This window comes from Triticum urartu, chromosome 3 (genome assembly GCF_003073215.2).
Source record: "Triticum urartu cultivar G1812 chromosome 3, Tu2.1, whole genome shotgun sequence".
NCBI lineage: Eukaryota > Viridiplantae > Streptophyta > Magnoliopsida > Poales > Poaceae > Triticum > Triticum urartu.
The window spans coordinates 159,988,619-160,005,315 of record NC_053024.1 but is presented as its reverse complement, the minus strand read 5'-3'; the positions used below and the strand labels follow the sequence as shown (position 1 = coordinate 160,005,315).

The window sequence follows — 16,697 nt, the reverse complement described above, 5'->3', positions numbered from 1 at the left end:
GCTGCCGGACCTCGGACGTTGGCGAAAACGGCGTTACGGTGCACAACAGGGCAAACCCGTGGGTGCTGCAGGTTCACAGGAGCGCGGCGAGCACGCTGGTGATGCTCGGGCGAGCGGACGAGCTCAGGAGCATGGAGCTCGTCGGCCGTGGTGGCGGCGAGCTTCGACGGAGGTGGGGAACGGAGCTAGAGCAAAAACGCGAGCAGGAGAGGAGGGGGAGTCGGTCCATGAGCTCACTGTGGTTGCAGAACGTGTCTCAGTGGGCTCGGGGGAGGTCGGACGACATCGGGGCATTGCTGACGATCTCGGAGGCCGGAGTTGAAGACGACGGTGTTGGCGGCATTACCAGGCACCTGGCGTTGCGTGACTCGATGGAGAGAACGAGGACATCGTCGCGGATCTCAGGGGCACGTCTAGGGGGCGTAGGGGAGGCCGGTGGCTATGCGAGCGGTGGACGGCGGCGACGGCGGTTCTCGGTCTCGCTTGGGGCCGAGAGATAGAGGAGGGGAGGAGCTCCAAGGAGAGAGGGGAAAGTGGCAGGGGACCGAGGAGGGTCGCGTGGCAATGCTAGAAGGGCCGAGGCGTCACGGTGGAAGCAGGAGGTGGTCGGGCATGCGCCGGCGCGCGGTGGCCACGCGCCTCTGTCCTTCTGTCAAAGGAGGAAGAACACCGGGGAGCCCCTGGTGGGCTGGGCCGGATCAGGAGCTGGACTGGCTCTGCTGCAGGTGAGAAGCCCAGGTGAGTCCTTCTCTCTCTCTCCCTCTCTTTTATTAATTGTTCTGTTTTTCTATTTTTGCTAATATGTTTTGATTCAGTTCAAAGACCAAACCATTTTCAAAATTCATGAAAATAATTGTGTGAACTAAATGGACTTATCCAAAGCTACACAACAATTTCTAGAATTATTGAACATATATTTATTATATAATAAATATAGATCCAATTCAAATAGTTATTGAATTAATTTCAAATGCCCAAAATAACATTTCTGAAACTCCAAAAATATTGGTTTGAATTTTACCTCTTGCCAATATTTTTACGGAATAACAGGAACATTTCCTTGGACTCATTTGAAAAGATTTTTAATGTTGATTATTTCTGAAGTGATTTCTGAGGGTTTCAACTAACCTCAATTCAATTTTCAGAATTTAGACATGATGCATGGATGCACTCTTATGCAACTATTGCAAACAATTCTAGGGCTGTGACAACTCACCCTCTCCAAACAAGAATCTCTCTCGAGATTCAAGTCGTGAGGTAGGAAGACAGAGTGACACAAGCTAACACAATCTTCACGATCCAGATGTCTTTCTCAAGGATGTTGACTCATTGCATCACCTTGATCTCGACATCTTGCTTTGAGAACTACATCCAACATGACAAAAGAGTAGAAAGGGAGAACTTAAGAAGAATCGATCTTCCTGAGGTTCGAGAAACTTAGGATGATCTTAATGATCACAAGATCAACTCATGGAATGAGACATAGAAACATCTCTGGAGCTGAGAGGCAAGATATGCATCAGGAGGGACGGAAGAAACAATTTGACGAGGGTTTCAAAGTAGCAGGGGAAAATTTCCATGATTCCATAACAGAGCACCCCAGGAAAGGTGACTCGTGAAATTATTCCCTTAAGTGGCAAAAAGAATTACTTTTGGTACATAGATCATTGAAACTCTTTATACCAGCCTAAGGCAATCACAATCGATCGTTTGGCGGAGTTCGAATGGATGATGTGGACTACCTTGTTGAAGACAACCCGATGGATGATTTCTGCTTATCATCGGAAATGGAAGGGACCCATGGTAAGTCCACTTTTGAAGATGATCCTGAACAACAACTACTGAGGTGCAAGCTGGGAACAAAATGCAAATACTGGGAATGACCCAACCATCATATCTGCATGAGATTCAGATCTGGTTGGTAATGGGATATTTCAAACAGCATGTCTGGAGAGGAAAGTTTGCAACACAAACCGACGAGATGACGTTGCGAGATTCTCGGGAAATGAACTACGATAGCAAGCTCCAAAACATGAGCTAGTTCTGCTACATACATGTGAACACACTGTCCCAGACAAGCATGATCTCATAGTAGTCTTATAATAGAACACTACCGAGTTCAGGTGGGGAACCATCTTCGAGGATATTGGAATCTTGTGCATGAACTAGTAGTCGCACAGCAACTCCTTTTCCTCGAACAAACCAGTCGGTGGCTTGGTGTGCTAGGAACACATATGGAATCGAGGTGGCCAACCTATCAAACTATAGAGCACTTTGCACGTGCATGACTAACTTGGGATGGTTCCAGAGGAGGCAAAAACAAACTTTCTCGAGTTCATGGCGGCAACTTGCATCAAATGCACATGAATTAGAGAAAGTCACTTCTTTCATCCAACATATGCTTCATGAACGGGACATGAAAATAATGCTTATAAAAGTTTTCAACACTAACATAGTTGTCCAACATGAATCATGGATAAGATGGAAATATTGCTGATGGGCTCAGCAACAGGTCATCCAGATTTCCATGAAGATGGAATTCCACAACTATGTGAACAAAACGATAGCATTGGTCAGACCCAAAAGATATAATGGTGTATGCTCGAGGAAATAACCATGAGTAAGACAACATTACGAATATCGTTGGTTCTGATTTGATCTGACGATAGCCCACACTCAAATCAAAGTTTGGATAAGATGATAGGTCCATTAACTGACCACGAGGATCAATCGATGAAAATACCATCTTTCTTCAACACAGATACAAGATATCCCTTAGGGATGAGCTAGGTCGGACAAGCTTTTATCTTCCAACTCTCCAAGTTGTTGTCTAGCTTAACCAACTAGCTCGAGGGTATGCAACACAGATTCCTGGAGAAGGGTTGAAACCAACTTGATCATGAGCTCAACATAGCGGTCAGGGGACAACCTGGAAATACTTCCGAGAAGATATTCGGAAAATCACGAACCACCGATATGTTACTAAGATCGAGAACAATCTTGCTTTACAGAGCGAGACCATATGATCAAATAAGCAAAGGGTTGACACTATCCTAACTCATTGATCAAAAAGTGCACCAAGAAAATGGACTAGGTAGCACGATCAATCTTAGAATGATGATTCCATAATCAACACACCAAGAATGAGATTATCGTCCATTAACCACCAAGCAACGGAGTTGCTAGGAGTATTGATTTCGCACATCACAGTACACTTGTCGGCACTCCGATTACAATAACACGGAACCAAGGAATGAACAATGATGGCAAGAAGTATTACTGCATCAAGAATTCATAAGAGGTGGCGCAATTCTCATGACACTCCTGACATAAAGATGGTAACACTCCAAGGTAGAGCAAAGCAAAAGCTGGATTGGCATTTTGATCTGCGGAATACAATTGTTTTGACCCAATCCTAGATATGGATGAGGTACTGGAGTTTGTTTCTCCTATTCATTCTGGAATAGAATGGCTTGACAGACCACAAGAATAATAGGCATCGATGAACACAAATGCACACATACTCTTGGCTATCAACTGATAGAAGATGGTCGGGATACAACTAAAGAGGAACAACTCGAGGAACATATAATTTTTTGAGTTGTGGATGCATAGATTAGTATGTCGAGCAAAGCTCAACATTTCTTCCAGACAACCCATGCAGAAAGGTAGGACTGGCAGATTCACAATGCAGAATGGAGAACTCATCAAGAGCACTCTGGTTGTGATCTTTTGGTTCAAAGAACTTCTGCCATAAGCGGTTCGTAGTGTTTGGAAGAAGGAACTACCACGGACCTCGAGGACTAATGCAAAGGTTACTAATATCCTAAAGGAACTAGCAACACTATCAACATGAGGTAAGTAGGGTGAATCTCGGGTTCAAAACCCAGGAGTAGAATGCCTACTACTAAATGGCATCACGGGATGCTTTCGAGAATGGTGGCCAGAATCATCACACCAGGACACAAAACATGGCTAGATTACTAGGTGACTCCCTAAAACACCTAGGGTCACAATAATAGATCCAACATATACGCCGAGGCAACGGAGTACCTCACAGACCGTGTAATGTGCTTAATCTGACCCAAAAGGACATCGGGAACGGAAAGAAAGGGTTTGCAAATGCATCAGACTATTTAGAAACCTGGGATGACTCGGACAGCATAACGGCTGTAAATGCTCAAAAAGATTTGAGACATCTTGCAAGATAGTGGCATAACCACTCAACATCACCATATCAAGGTTCTGAGATCAACTAACAACACACAGAAGTAGTAGGAACTGAACTGGGCTTGAAACCAACAATCCTATAAGTCTATGGATTAGTAACACGTCATCCTGATAGATAAATGAGAAGGCCTAGTTCTTAATCCCCGTAGAAGAGAAGAGGTTGACTCAGATCAGAAGGCCATGAGGTATAAGGAGTAAAAAGAGCCTTACGTTCCCTTCCACAATCAATTCCCTTATATAACTAAAGCATTTCTAGACACAACTTTGACCAGTTTGGCTTGGTAATCCTACAGGCAGTCAGGCTCTGATACTAACGCTGTCAGGACCCCAATTCCAAGTCACATCCATCTAGCCGGTAACACCTCATATCACTTTGCGGCCTCACGCACGGTATTCCCACGGGTGTTGCCTTACCATGGTCCGGGACCGTTTGCGCCTTTTGGCTCACGTATATGATAGTGTCGCTAGCATCCATATGACAGAGAACCCGGGCCGACATGGCTAGTCGTGAACCCAAAGCGGCACTAACCTATGGGGACAGGCATACATGAATCACATCGAGCGTGTCGGTCAGCAGCGTGTGAATCCGGGCTGTAGCACTGGGCTAACAGGACTCCGGGAACCCGGGCTATAGCAGGCTAGGCAGGACTCCGGATGTCACCGCGTGACATTTCCCCGAAGGGACAGACACAGGAACGAAGTGAAACACATGCCGGCCAGTCAAGTGTCCAGCAGTAGTGCTGGGCTAACAGGACTCCGGTGAACCAGGCCGTAGAGGACTACTATGGCTCATGGAAGCACTAGACTACATTTCCCCATAAGAGAGACTGCCAAGGATAAACAACTAGATTGTCGGATCCCAAACATACCAAGCATTTAAATAATATACACATAATATGCTCGATATGTGTAAATACAACATGGCATCACAACATAACTCTACAACTCAAAGTGTTTATTCATTAGGCTGCGAGGAGCCAGAAATACAAACATGGGTCTCATGACCCACCATACAGAGCATACAAGCAACAAGAACATGCGGAAGCTTAACTTGTCTGAGTACAGACAACTACAAATGAAGAAGGCTCAGAAGCCTGACTATCTACAAGACCCTCCCAAGGGTACACGATCGTAGCTGAGGTAACAAGCTAAACGTCGAAGTCCACATGGAACTACTAGCGAGTCTGAAGTCTCTCTGCAAAACATAAATTAAGCAAACGTGAGTACAAATGTACCCAGCAAGACTTACATCAGAACTATCTACATATGCATCGGTATCAACAAAGGGGTGGTGGAGTTAACTGCAGCAAGCCATCTTTGACTCGGTGGCTAACCTGAACTACGACTGCAAGTAACTCTTTTGAGGTGGCGCACACGAGTCCACAAATTCACCATACCAATACACCACTATGGATCCGCTCCCGCCTCCCTGCGAGAACGCCATCCATAGCACTCACGCTTATCTTGCGAGTTTTAGAGTATCCCCTTTCACTTGTCTATGAACTATGCAAGGGGTCCAAGTTTCCATATCCAAGGAATCCGGCTATTCGAATAGATAATGATAACCCTGCAGGGGTGTACTTCTTCACACACGCTCTCGCCACTTACCACCATGTACACGTCATGTATCTCGGCAACCTTCAAGCGGAAGCCTGGTGAGGGAGTCGGCCACGACCTGACTAACCACACAAGTCTCTAGTCCAGGTTTATCGCCTATTCGGGTTCCATCCGCAAGGAGATCCGGCCGGGGTGTCGCTCACGGCCCCAAACGATGTGTACAGGGTTCCCAAGCCCACCATCCGGGTGCCACTTGGTACACCGGGCCACTGTGCCTAGTCTGTCCCAAGCTCACCTGTACCGAGTCCCACTTGGTAGACTACTAGCACTACCTACAAACACCAGAAACTAGTTGCAACTCCTGGACAGAGATCGAGTTGATTAATAAGTCGAGAGAGCTTGGAGCGCCCGGAGCCCAATGTGTAGTAGTAACTGTTCATGGATCACAAACACAGAACTCAGTTCCTAAGGACGGCTGCAATGAGACAACCCACCATGTACTCCTACATGGCCTCTCACCGCTACCTTTACCAAATCGTGTTCACACACTTAGCTCTCAACGGTAGGACATGTTCACCAAATTCCAATTCATCCCCGATGAATCAGACCTGACTCAACTCTAAGCAGTAGCAGGCATGACAAACAAGCATGAATGAGTAGGCACAATAGGGCTCAAACAACTCCTACTCATGCTAGTGGGTTTCATCTATTTACTGTGGCAATGACAGGTCGTGCAGAGGAAAGGTTCAACTACCGCAGCATGTAATAGTTGAATCGGTGTTGTCCTAATGCAGTAAAAGAGAGCAGGAGCGAGAGAGTGGGATTGTATCGGAATGAACAAGGGGGTTTTGCTTGCCTGGCACTTTTGAAGATAGAATAGCTCTTCATCGGTGTCATCGATCATGTCGTTGGAAACAACGTCTACTGAGAGGGGGCAATTACCGGCAAACAAGGAATAATACAATCAATGCAATGCAACAATATGATGCATGATCATGACATGGCAATATGTTGTGATTTGGGCTAATGCAACAGAAAGTCATTTTAATTGAAGTGGAATTCAAAACTATATCAAATTCCAACTCCAAACCTATTATGAAATTTTCCCTAATCATGTTTCATCCTAAACAGTGAGGTTAACTTGCTCAAACATGCATGAAAATGGTACAGATGGATTCCTTGAATTTTTCTGATAATTTTTCATATATAAATTATTTCATTTGGAGTTACGGTTGAATTTCTATGATTTTTAGAAGTTTAAACTGTTTTCTGGAATTTCCTGGATTATTTAGAAATAAAGTAATTCCAGAAAATGCATTAGTACATCAGCACTACGTCAGCATGACGTAAGCGAGTCAACGGGGCAGCCCACGTCAAACTGACCAGTGGGTCCCGTGTGTTAGTAGCTAAACTAGGTTTAGTTAAGCCTAATCTACATTAGTTAGCGGGGCGGCCCCACCTATCATTAAGCCAGGGGAGGTCAAACCCCTAGTCAACTGGGGCTAACGCGCCGGCAGATCAACGCCGGCGACGAGAGGTGCGGCGGATGGGCTTGAGTTCGCTCCTCTGGCCCCCAAATTGATGACGGAGAGCATCTACGAGCTGCTGGCGATCCCGCACATCCAACGGTGCAAACGGGGCGAGCTGGGGTGGCCGTAATCCTTGCCGGCGTCGAGCTCAGCGGCTGCCGGACCTCGGACGTTGGCGGAAACGGCACTACGGTGCACAACAGGGCGAACCCGTGGGTGCTGCAGGTTCACAGGAGCGCGGCGAGCACGCTGGTGATGCTCGGGTGAGCGGACGAGCTCAGGAGCATGGAGCTCGTCGGCCGTGGCGGCAGCGAGCTTCAGCAGAGGTGGGGAATGGAGCTGGAGCAAAAACGCGAGCAGGAGAGGAGGGGGAGTCGGTCCATGAGCTCACTGTGGTTGCGGAACGCGTCTCAGTGGGCTCGGGGGAGGTCGGACGACGTCGGGGCATTGCCGGTGATCTCGGAGGCCGGAGTTGAAGACGACGGTGGTGGCGGCATTCCCGGGCACCTGGCGTTGCGTGACTCGGTGGAGAGAATGAGGACATCGTCACGGATCTCAGGGGCACATCTAGGGGCGTAGGGGAGGCCGGTGGCTATGCGAGCGGTGGACGGCGGTGACGGCGGTTCTCGGTCTCGCTTGGGGCTGAGAGATAGAGGAGGGGAGGAGCTCCAGGGAGAGAGGGGAAAGTGACAGGGGACCGAGGAGGGTCGCGTGGCGATGCTAGAAGGGCCGAGGCGTCGCGGTGGAAGCAGGAGGTGGTCGGGCGTGCGCCGGCGCGCGGTGGCCACGCGCGTCTGTCCTTCTGTCAAAGGAGGAAGAAGACCGGGGAGCCCCTGGTGGGCTGGGCTGGATCAGGAGCTGGGCCGGCTCTGCTGCAGGTGAGAAGCCTAGGTGAGTCCTTCTCTCTCTCTCTCTCTTTTATTAATTGTTCTGTTTTTCTATTTTTGCTAATATGTTTTGATTTAGTTCAAAGACCAAACCATTTTAAAAATTCATGAAAATAATTGTGTGAACTAAATGGACTTATCCAAAGCTACACAACAATTTCTAGAATTATTGAATATATATTTATTATATAATAAATATAGATCCAATTTAAATAGTTATTGAATTAATTTCAAATGCCCAAAATAATATTTCTGAAACTCCAAAAATATTGGTTTGAATTTTACCTCTTGCCAATATTTTTACAGAATAACGGGAACATTTCCTTGGACTCGTTTGAAAAGATTTTTAATGTTGATTATTTCTGAAGTGATTTCTGAGGGTTTCAACTAACCTCAATTCAACTTTCAGAATTTAGACATGATGCATGGATGCTCTCTTATGCAACTATTGCAAACAATTCTAGGGATGTGACAACACCGTCCATTGCCGTTGTGACCCCATTATGTAATTCAAATCAAGATGAAAAATCAATTAGATCGCACACAATTTATTATCACCAACCGTGTGAGATGCAGCACAAAATATCCCGGAGCACCGTCGGTGTATAGTACGCCTATGGCTTACGCGAGAAGGTGCGTCGGCTATAGTCCACAGCCGGCGTCTCAAGCACGCCAGCTTGCTCCCCAAACATCATTTCACTGTTCAATCATCGCCGGTGAAAGATGGGCACGTGGACCCATGTCGTGAGAGCAACTTCGATGGCCCACTCCGGTGAGACCGCGACAGCAGCCGCCATGCGCGTGCTAACAAGGTGCAGGAGCGCGGCCGCAATCTGCGACCGGGCGGCAAACGCAGCCCAAACGGCCATTGTTGCTTTTCAGGTGGCGGCAGCAACATCTGCCTCGAGGATAGCAAGTGGCGAGAGCGGCGCAGTAGCTGTCCATTCCGCAACGGTGGCCTTAGCCCTGATGGAGGCCGCCCACGCCCAGCTCCTGGCGGTCACCGCACAAATCGAACGAAGCTTCTCCGACAACGGTCAGCAACCCACGGCCGAAGAGCTGGCAATTGCTGGGAGCGTTCGAGCAGCCGCCCGTTCCTCTGCGTCCTCCCACGGCCAAAGAGCTGGCATATCTTGCGACGATGGAGTCCGTCCAAGCCCAGATCGCGTCCGCCCACGCCCAACTCGTGGCGGCCTTTTCCAACGAGATGGCGGACGCAGATGGCGAGATGCTTGTCGTGTATGGTGCGATGGACGTCATGGAGCCCCTTCCCCAGGAGATAGTCGGGCACGAGCTGGACATGGAGGCAGCGGAGGAGATCGACGAGCACCAGCCGTAGTAGTACTCTTTGTTTTGTTTAATTAAGAGCGTCGGTCTTTAATTTGTTAGAGTAATGTTTAGGTCAGCTAGCTTTGTTTAATTGCTGAACTTGCTCGATTAAGAAGTGTGGGTGTGCTGTAGTATCCTTTGTGTACCCAAATTATGCAATGACGTGGATGACCACTGTAACCATGGAAATTTGAACAAAAACTTTTGACGTTCAAACTCATCACACACGGGTGAAGCTATGTGAATCGTTTGTGATGTCCACATATCGTACACAGTTCTGAATAAGGGGCTGTGTCTGATGACACTTTGCATGCCAGTTTTTTGTCTGAAGCGATTCCAAATTTTCGACTTCCGCGGAAATATCTACCTCCCCGCCCCTCCCCCTTAACAAAAGCCACATTTCCCCTCTTTCAGCCTTCCTTTCCAAGTTGGAACCTTCACTCCTTGCTTGCAGCGCCACCTCCTCGTCGGTGACCCACCTTCACGCTGCTCGGCCTCGTCTATCCAGGCAGGTAATCCACACCCGACCCGCATCCTCTTCCTCCTTCCACATCCCACATGCCCCGACCGCCGGCGTGAGCGCGACACCTTCCACCCAAATCACCGACCCCTCCACCAAATAAGCACCGGTCTAAGCCATGGTGCACGCAGTATAGCCAGGATCTCAAGGAGCATTTGGCAGTGGAGAAGCAAATCATGGCTGCATGCGTGGATGAGGTCGCGATGGCTGCCATTTGTGCCGACCCCCAGATCTTGGAGGAGAACCTTGTCATTTGCTAGCTATGCCGGTTAAGCATGCTCGGTTTACCCATTGCGTGTGCTGCTCCAGCCTTTCCTTCACAAATTCTAGTGAATTGTGCTATCTAATTTTACCATGCAATATGTTCCTCTAGTGTATATGTTCTATATGTCGTGCAGTGTGGTGCTCACTTATTAACTGTTTTGTTAATTAGTTGTCGTCTTCAGTTAACTGTTTGGTTCAATTCTACAAATGTGATGTTCAATTCTTCAGGCTGCAATTTTTTATTGTCTTCCATGTGAGAAATAAATTGAATTTATCTTTACAAAATACATGAGAAACGAATACAAATGCTATATTTCCAAGTTGTCAAGCACGCTTGGTTTGGTTATACATTGTGCAATGTGGTGCTCAGTTTAACGTTTAGTTCATTTGTGTTGTGGTGTTTAGTTAACTGTTTGGTTCAATTCTGCAATGCGATGTTCAATAAGTGTGGGTGCATTCTGTTATTGTATACCATGTGAGGAATAAATTGAATTTGGCTATAGTAAATACATGAGAAACAAATATGATTGCTACAATTGGCTATAGTTAACTGTTTGGTTAACTGTCTGATCTTCTATTTGGAGTATGTTATATTGTGCAATGTGGTGCTTAGTTAATGTTTGATTCATTTGTTGTGGTGTTTAGTTATCTGCTTGGTTCAATTCTGCAATGCGATGTCCAATTGTCATGGGTAGAATTTTGTATTGTTGTGCATGTAAGAATAAATCGAATTTGGTTGAGAAACATATACAAGTGCTATATTTCCTAGTTCTTAATTATGCTTGGTTTGGATAAATGGGTTTTCTGTGTGACTTGAATTAATCTGATGAATCTGCAATGTGCTTATTTTTCATCAACATATTTTACTGGTAGCATGTGCACCCTTACTTAATCTGATGACTAACTACCTTATATGTGTTGCAGGGAAACAATGGGAAGAACTGAGGTTTACAATCGAGGTTAGCACGTGCATGGTTCATTCTCTAATAGCACATTATTGTGTAATTGCAGGAACCATTCTAATATTTTGGTTTTTAACAATTTGGTCTTGCACATGTAGGTCCTACTCTCAGAGGTTTTGACCCACTGTTTGACCCTTTTTGCATATTGGGAAATGAGTTGTCCATGAATATCAATCAAATCAAGAAACTCAGAAAGATTGTTAGGATAAAGAAATTAGCGACAAAAAACAACAAGATCTTTGTCTGCACAATGAAGAAGACATCAGTTTACTATAAGATTTTACTAACTATTATACCTTGCTTTTTTTTATTCCTATGCCCCATTTCCAATATAGAGAAGATATTTACGAACATCCTTGTTTTCAGGCCTTTCCAAAGCAGTTCACTGATGATTACCTCTCAAACCATCTCTATGGTCAGGAGGCGAGGAAGGTTTTCATACAACACCCACGGTTCAATATTGAAGTGTTCCTGAAGAGGACCAAGGACAGACGGTCAATCATCCACATGCACTGGCCTAAAGTTGCAAAGACCTTCAACATGAATGAAGGCTCAATATTCGCCTTCCGCTTCAGCAGTTTTCCAGATGAGATGCATCTGTCTATATACCATCTATGATGCTAATTTCGAAAGGTTCTACATGTTGCATGTGGAACTTGGTGTTGCTGCAGTTGTGTAATGGGGTAGCTGAGTGCGGAAGCTATATCATGTTGTACTATGATGTATTTTGATTATGAAATTCTGCTTCCTTAATATGGAAATGAAATATATTGTGTGCTTAATATGAATGTCAATTAGAATAATAAATGGATTATTAATAATAGGGCAATTAGCCTGCTAATGGCGAATCAGCCTGCTAATTGGGTTTCGATATTGCAAACGGTTATTGAAAAAATACCGTGGGCGATGAACTCAGGCAACGCACACAGTTTTTAGGAATAAACCGTGTTGAATCAATGAACAATCACACGCGACTTTCTCTTGAAAATTGTTTGCATTAGGCCACCTTGCACAAACGTTTACCACATAAAAACTGTGTGTGATGGACAACCTTTGCCACACAGTTTCTTCTATGGACCGTGTGTGATACATTCAATAACGCAAATGATTTAACGGGAAAAAATGTGTGTGATGTACCTGTGAACGGAAACGTTTTCCTTGGAGCGACTGTGTGGGATGTACATACGAACGGAAAGGTTTAGAGGGGACTGACTATGTGGGATGTACTTGCGACCGGAAACAATTTCGCCGTATAATTGTATTTTTTTAGCTCTACCATACGTATTTCCGTATTTAAGTGCTTGTCGGTCGCACACAATCTCATTTTGCCGAGCGTGTGTGCCAGGAGGGCATATCCCCGACGGTTTCTGGGTCGTGTGGGAAGGACCCCCCTATCGCCCACACTCACTTGGCGACGGTTCCAAATGTCGTCGCGGAAAGGGGTTAAAAACCGTTTGTTTAGGACCGACGCGTACCAGTGACAATGTGTTGTTCATTATGTGCAAGTTGGAACTGTGCCGCTCGATTGCATCAATACCAGTTTGAACGGCTATATTTGGTTCCAGTTATGCCTGGTGTAGTTAACACATGCCCTTTATTTCACTTTTACACATTTATCTAGTGAGATGTTTAAGCATGACCTACGTTCTATTCATTTTCAATGATACCAATTTGAATTGCAATATTTGATGGTTGTTAAGCTTGTTGTAGCTAACATTCCCTTCCATTGTATATCTGCTTTAATAGCATGCTGAAACCAACACATTCAAGCTATAATTTGGAGATGATGTTGTTTACCTTTGCTATATTTGTTTGATGTTAAGATTGTTGTACTTATCATGCCTTTCCACTACTTATGCAGGACAACAATGGGAGTGACCACCATTTTCCGCCGAGGTTAGTTTCATCCTCGGCTTGTATCCCCCGTCGTTCTATAATGTAGTGCATATATATCCATGCCTGGACACTTGTTAGCTTCTAATATTGACTTGTTGCTTGTAGGTACATATGCCCTTGGAAAGGATCCACGCATTGACCCTTTTTACATATGGGGCAATCAGATATTCATGAACAAGCATCAAGTGAGGAAACTGATAAGGATTATTAGCAAAAAGATACGAACGGCGGCAAGCAAATTATTTGTTTATGCTCTATCCAACACAACAGTGAGCTGTAGGATGATAACTACAAACTCTGCAGCCTTCTCTTTTTACTGCCCATAATGAGTTGTTAGACAACAATGTCGGAATCTTTTTCGTTCGCAGTGGTTCCCGAAGCAGTTTACTCAAGATTACCTCACAAAGTACATGATTGGTGGACATGCAATTAAGGTTAAAGTGCTTCATCCAGACTACAATGACCATCAAAAAGTCCTAATGAAGACAGTGAAGGATGGCTGGGCAGCCATCACAAGGGGTTGGCCTAGAGTCGTGCGCGCATTACGCATGGAGGAGGGCACAATATGGGCATTACGCTTCACCTTCTCTAGCAACCAGAATGTCTTTCGCCTCTCTCTTTACAGTCTTTAGTACAACTGTGGTTCATCATTCTTTACTTGATGCTTCTGTAGTTCTTCAGTATGATCGACGTAAGTTTAGCTCATCGTCGAAAGTTGTGCTCCGGGAAGGACCAGGTAGTACAGTTAAAATTGGCACAATAATGATGTAGCCGATCAGGCTAGGATGAGTTGAAAGATTATTAAACTCATAAGCAATGAAAATTACTTAGAGTTATTGAATTGTGAATTGGAGTGCGGAATCAATTCACTTATCGGTGTTCTCGAGTGACTAATAACTCAGAACCCGGGGAAAATCTGAAATCGATGAGAAGCAGCATTAGATGAAGACTCATAGGAAGCAACACAGTTCTTTATGTTGGAAATATGCTCTAGAGGCAATAAATTTATTATTATATTTCCTTGTTCATGATAATCGTTTATTATCCATGCTAATTGTATTGATAGGAAACTCAGATACATGTGTGGATACATAGACAACACCATGTCCCTAGTAAGCCTCTAGTTGACTAGCTCGTTGATCAATAGATGGTTACAGTTTCCTGACCATGGACATTGGATGTCGTTGATAACGGGATCACATCATTAGGAGAATGATGTGATGGACAAGACCCAATCCTAAGCCTAGCACAAAGATTCGTGTAGTTCGTATGCTAAAGCTTTTCTAATGTCAAGTATCATTTCCTTAGACCATGAGATTGTGCAACTCCCGGATACCGTAGGAATGACCGTAGGAATGCTTTGGGTGTGCCAAACGTCACAACGTAACTGGGTGGCTATAAAGGTACACTACGGGTATCTCCGATAGTGTCTGTTGGGTTGGCACGAATCGAGACTGGGATTTGTCACTCCGTGTGACGGAGAGGTATCTCTGGGCCCACTCGGTAGGACATCATCATATGCGCAATGTGACCAAGGAGTTGATCACGGGATGATGTGTTACGGAACGAGTAAAGAGACTTGCCGGTAACGAGATTGAACAAGGTATCGGATGCCGACGATCGAATCTCGGGCAAGTACAATACCGCTGGACAAAGGGAATTGAATACGGGATTGATTAAATCCTCGACATCGTGGTTCATCCGATGAGATCATCGTGGAGCATGTGGGAGCCAACATGGGTATCCAGATCCCGCTGTTGGTTATTGGCCGGAGAGTTGTCTCGGTCATGTCTGCATGGTTCCCGAACCCGTAGGGTCTACACACTTAAGGTTCGGTGACGCTAGAGTTGTTATGGGAAATAGTATGTGGTTACCGTAGGTTGTTCGGAGTCCCGGATGAGATCCCGGACATGACGAGGAGCTCCGGAATGGTCCGGAGGTGAAGATCGGTATATTGGACGAAGGGTATTGGAGTCCGGAATTGTTCCGGGGGTACCAGGTGATGACCAGCGTGTCCGAAAGGGGTTTCGGAGGCCCCGGCAAGCGTTGGGGGGCCTTATGGGCCAAGGGGAGAGGGCACATCAGCCCACTAAGGGGATGAGCGCCCCTCCCACCCCATCTCACGCAACCAGGAGAGGTGGGGGCGCCACCCCTACGGCAGCCGCCCCTCCCGGCTTGGGGGGCAAGTTTCCTAGGGGGTGGGGCGCCCAAACCCATCTAGGGTTTCCCCTGTGGCCGCCGCCCCTCCCCTAGGGAACCCTAGGGCGCCTCCCCCTCCTCCCATCCCCCTATATATAGTGAGGGAGAGAGAGGGCAGCCGCACCCTTCCCCTGGCGCATCCCTCTCCCTCCTCCAACACCTTGTCCTCCTCCGTAGTGCTTGGTGAAGCCCTGCCGGAGAACCACGAGCTCCATCACCACCATGCCGTCGTGCTGTCGGAGTTTTCCCTCAACTTCTCCTCTCCCCTTGCTGGATCAAGAAGGAGGAGACGTCCCCAGGTTGTACGTGTGTTGAACGCGGAGGTGCCGTCCGTTCGGCACTAGGATCATCGGTGATTTGGATCACGACGAGTACGACTCCATCAACCCCGTTCACTTGAACGCTTCCGCTTAGCGATCTACAAGGGTATGTAGATGCACTCTCCTTCCCTCGTTGCTAGATTACTCCATAGATTGATCTTCGTGTTGCGTAGAAAATTTTGAATTTTTGCTATGTTCCCCAACACTTTAATATTCTCGAGATAACGGAGGGTAATACTCGAAGGAAGATCAAAACAGAGGTCGCGGAGATGTATTGATATGCCCGAGAGAAGGAATCAAAGAATATCAATATGGCCAGAACCATGATTGCAAGAGACCAGATCCCAGATATAATTAGAACTTATATCAAGGGAATAATCAATTTAAGAGAAGCTTCCATGATAAGATCTACATCGTGTCCATGGGCATGAACACAAAGTTCAAGGTCGAATCCCACTTCTGCAATGCATAACCTTTCATTCACTTCTCGTTTTCGAAAAGGTCATAGTGTTGAAATTTTATTTGGTGAAGCAACAGAAGAGTATGACACGCGAAAACTTTCGGGTCCATACGGTTTGGGGAAGGAATAGGTTCAACCCATCAGGGCATCTTAGGAGCTTATACCACAAATCTCAAGAATAATTAACACAAGCTCAATAGTATAGCATGCTTGAGAAAGCAGAGGATACAATTTACCAAAGGCATTATGTATCCAAGGAAAGGCTCTCAAGCTTATTGAATATGAAGGACGTTGTCGGATAATAATCCAACAAGGGGTCTTATGTTCTACAACAGAGCTGATGCGAGTATTGGTACTCTATCAAAGGAAGAAGGAACGAGAGGACATCGGATTATCGAAACAACTGACTAATCTAAAGCTCAAATGCAAGGGAATTATCATTTCCAAATCAGGGGATCAGAAGCCAACGCTCTCATTAAGAATGGATAAGTCGAATAGTCTTAGGGGTACAACCGACGACAATTTGATTGGTCGATAACCAGCT

The 16,697-nt window shown here is 45.9% G+C and overlaps 1 protein-coding gene across 1 annotated transcript in view; it reads left to right on the top strand.

The window, feature by feature from the left end:
* Nucleotides 1–612: 612 nt before the first annotated feature.
* Nucleotides 613–16,697, top strand: part of LOC125546749 — a 45,244-nt gene continuing 29,159 nt past the window's right edge. The window contains exon 1 of the mRNA XM_048710895.1: nt 613–725. Coding sequence (XP_048566852.1) covers nt 613–725 — 113 coding nt within the window. The remainder of the gene's footprint in view (nt 726–16,697) is intronic.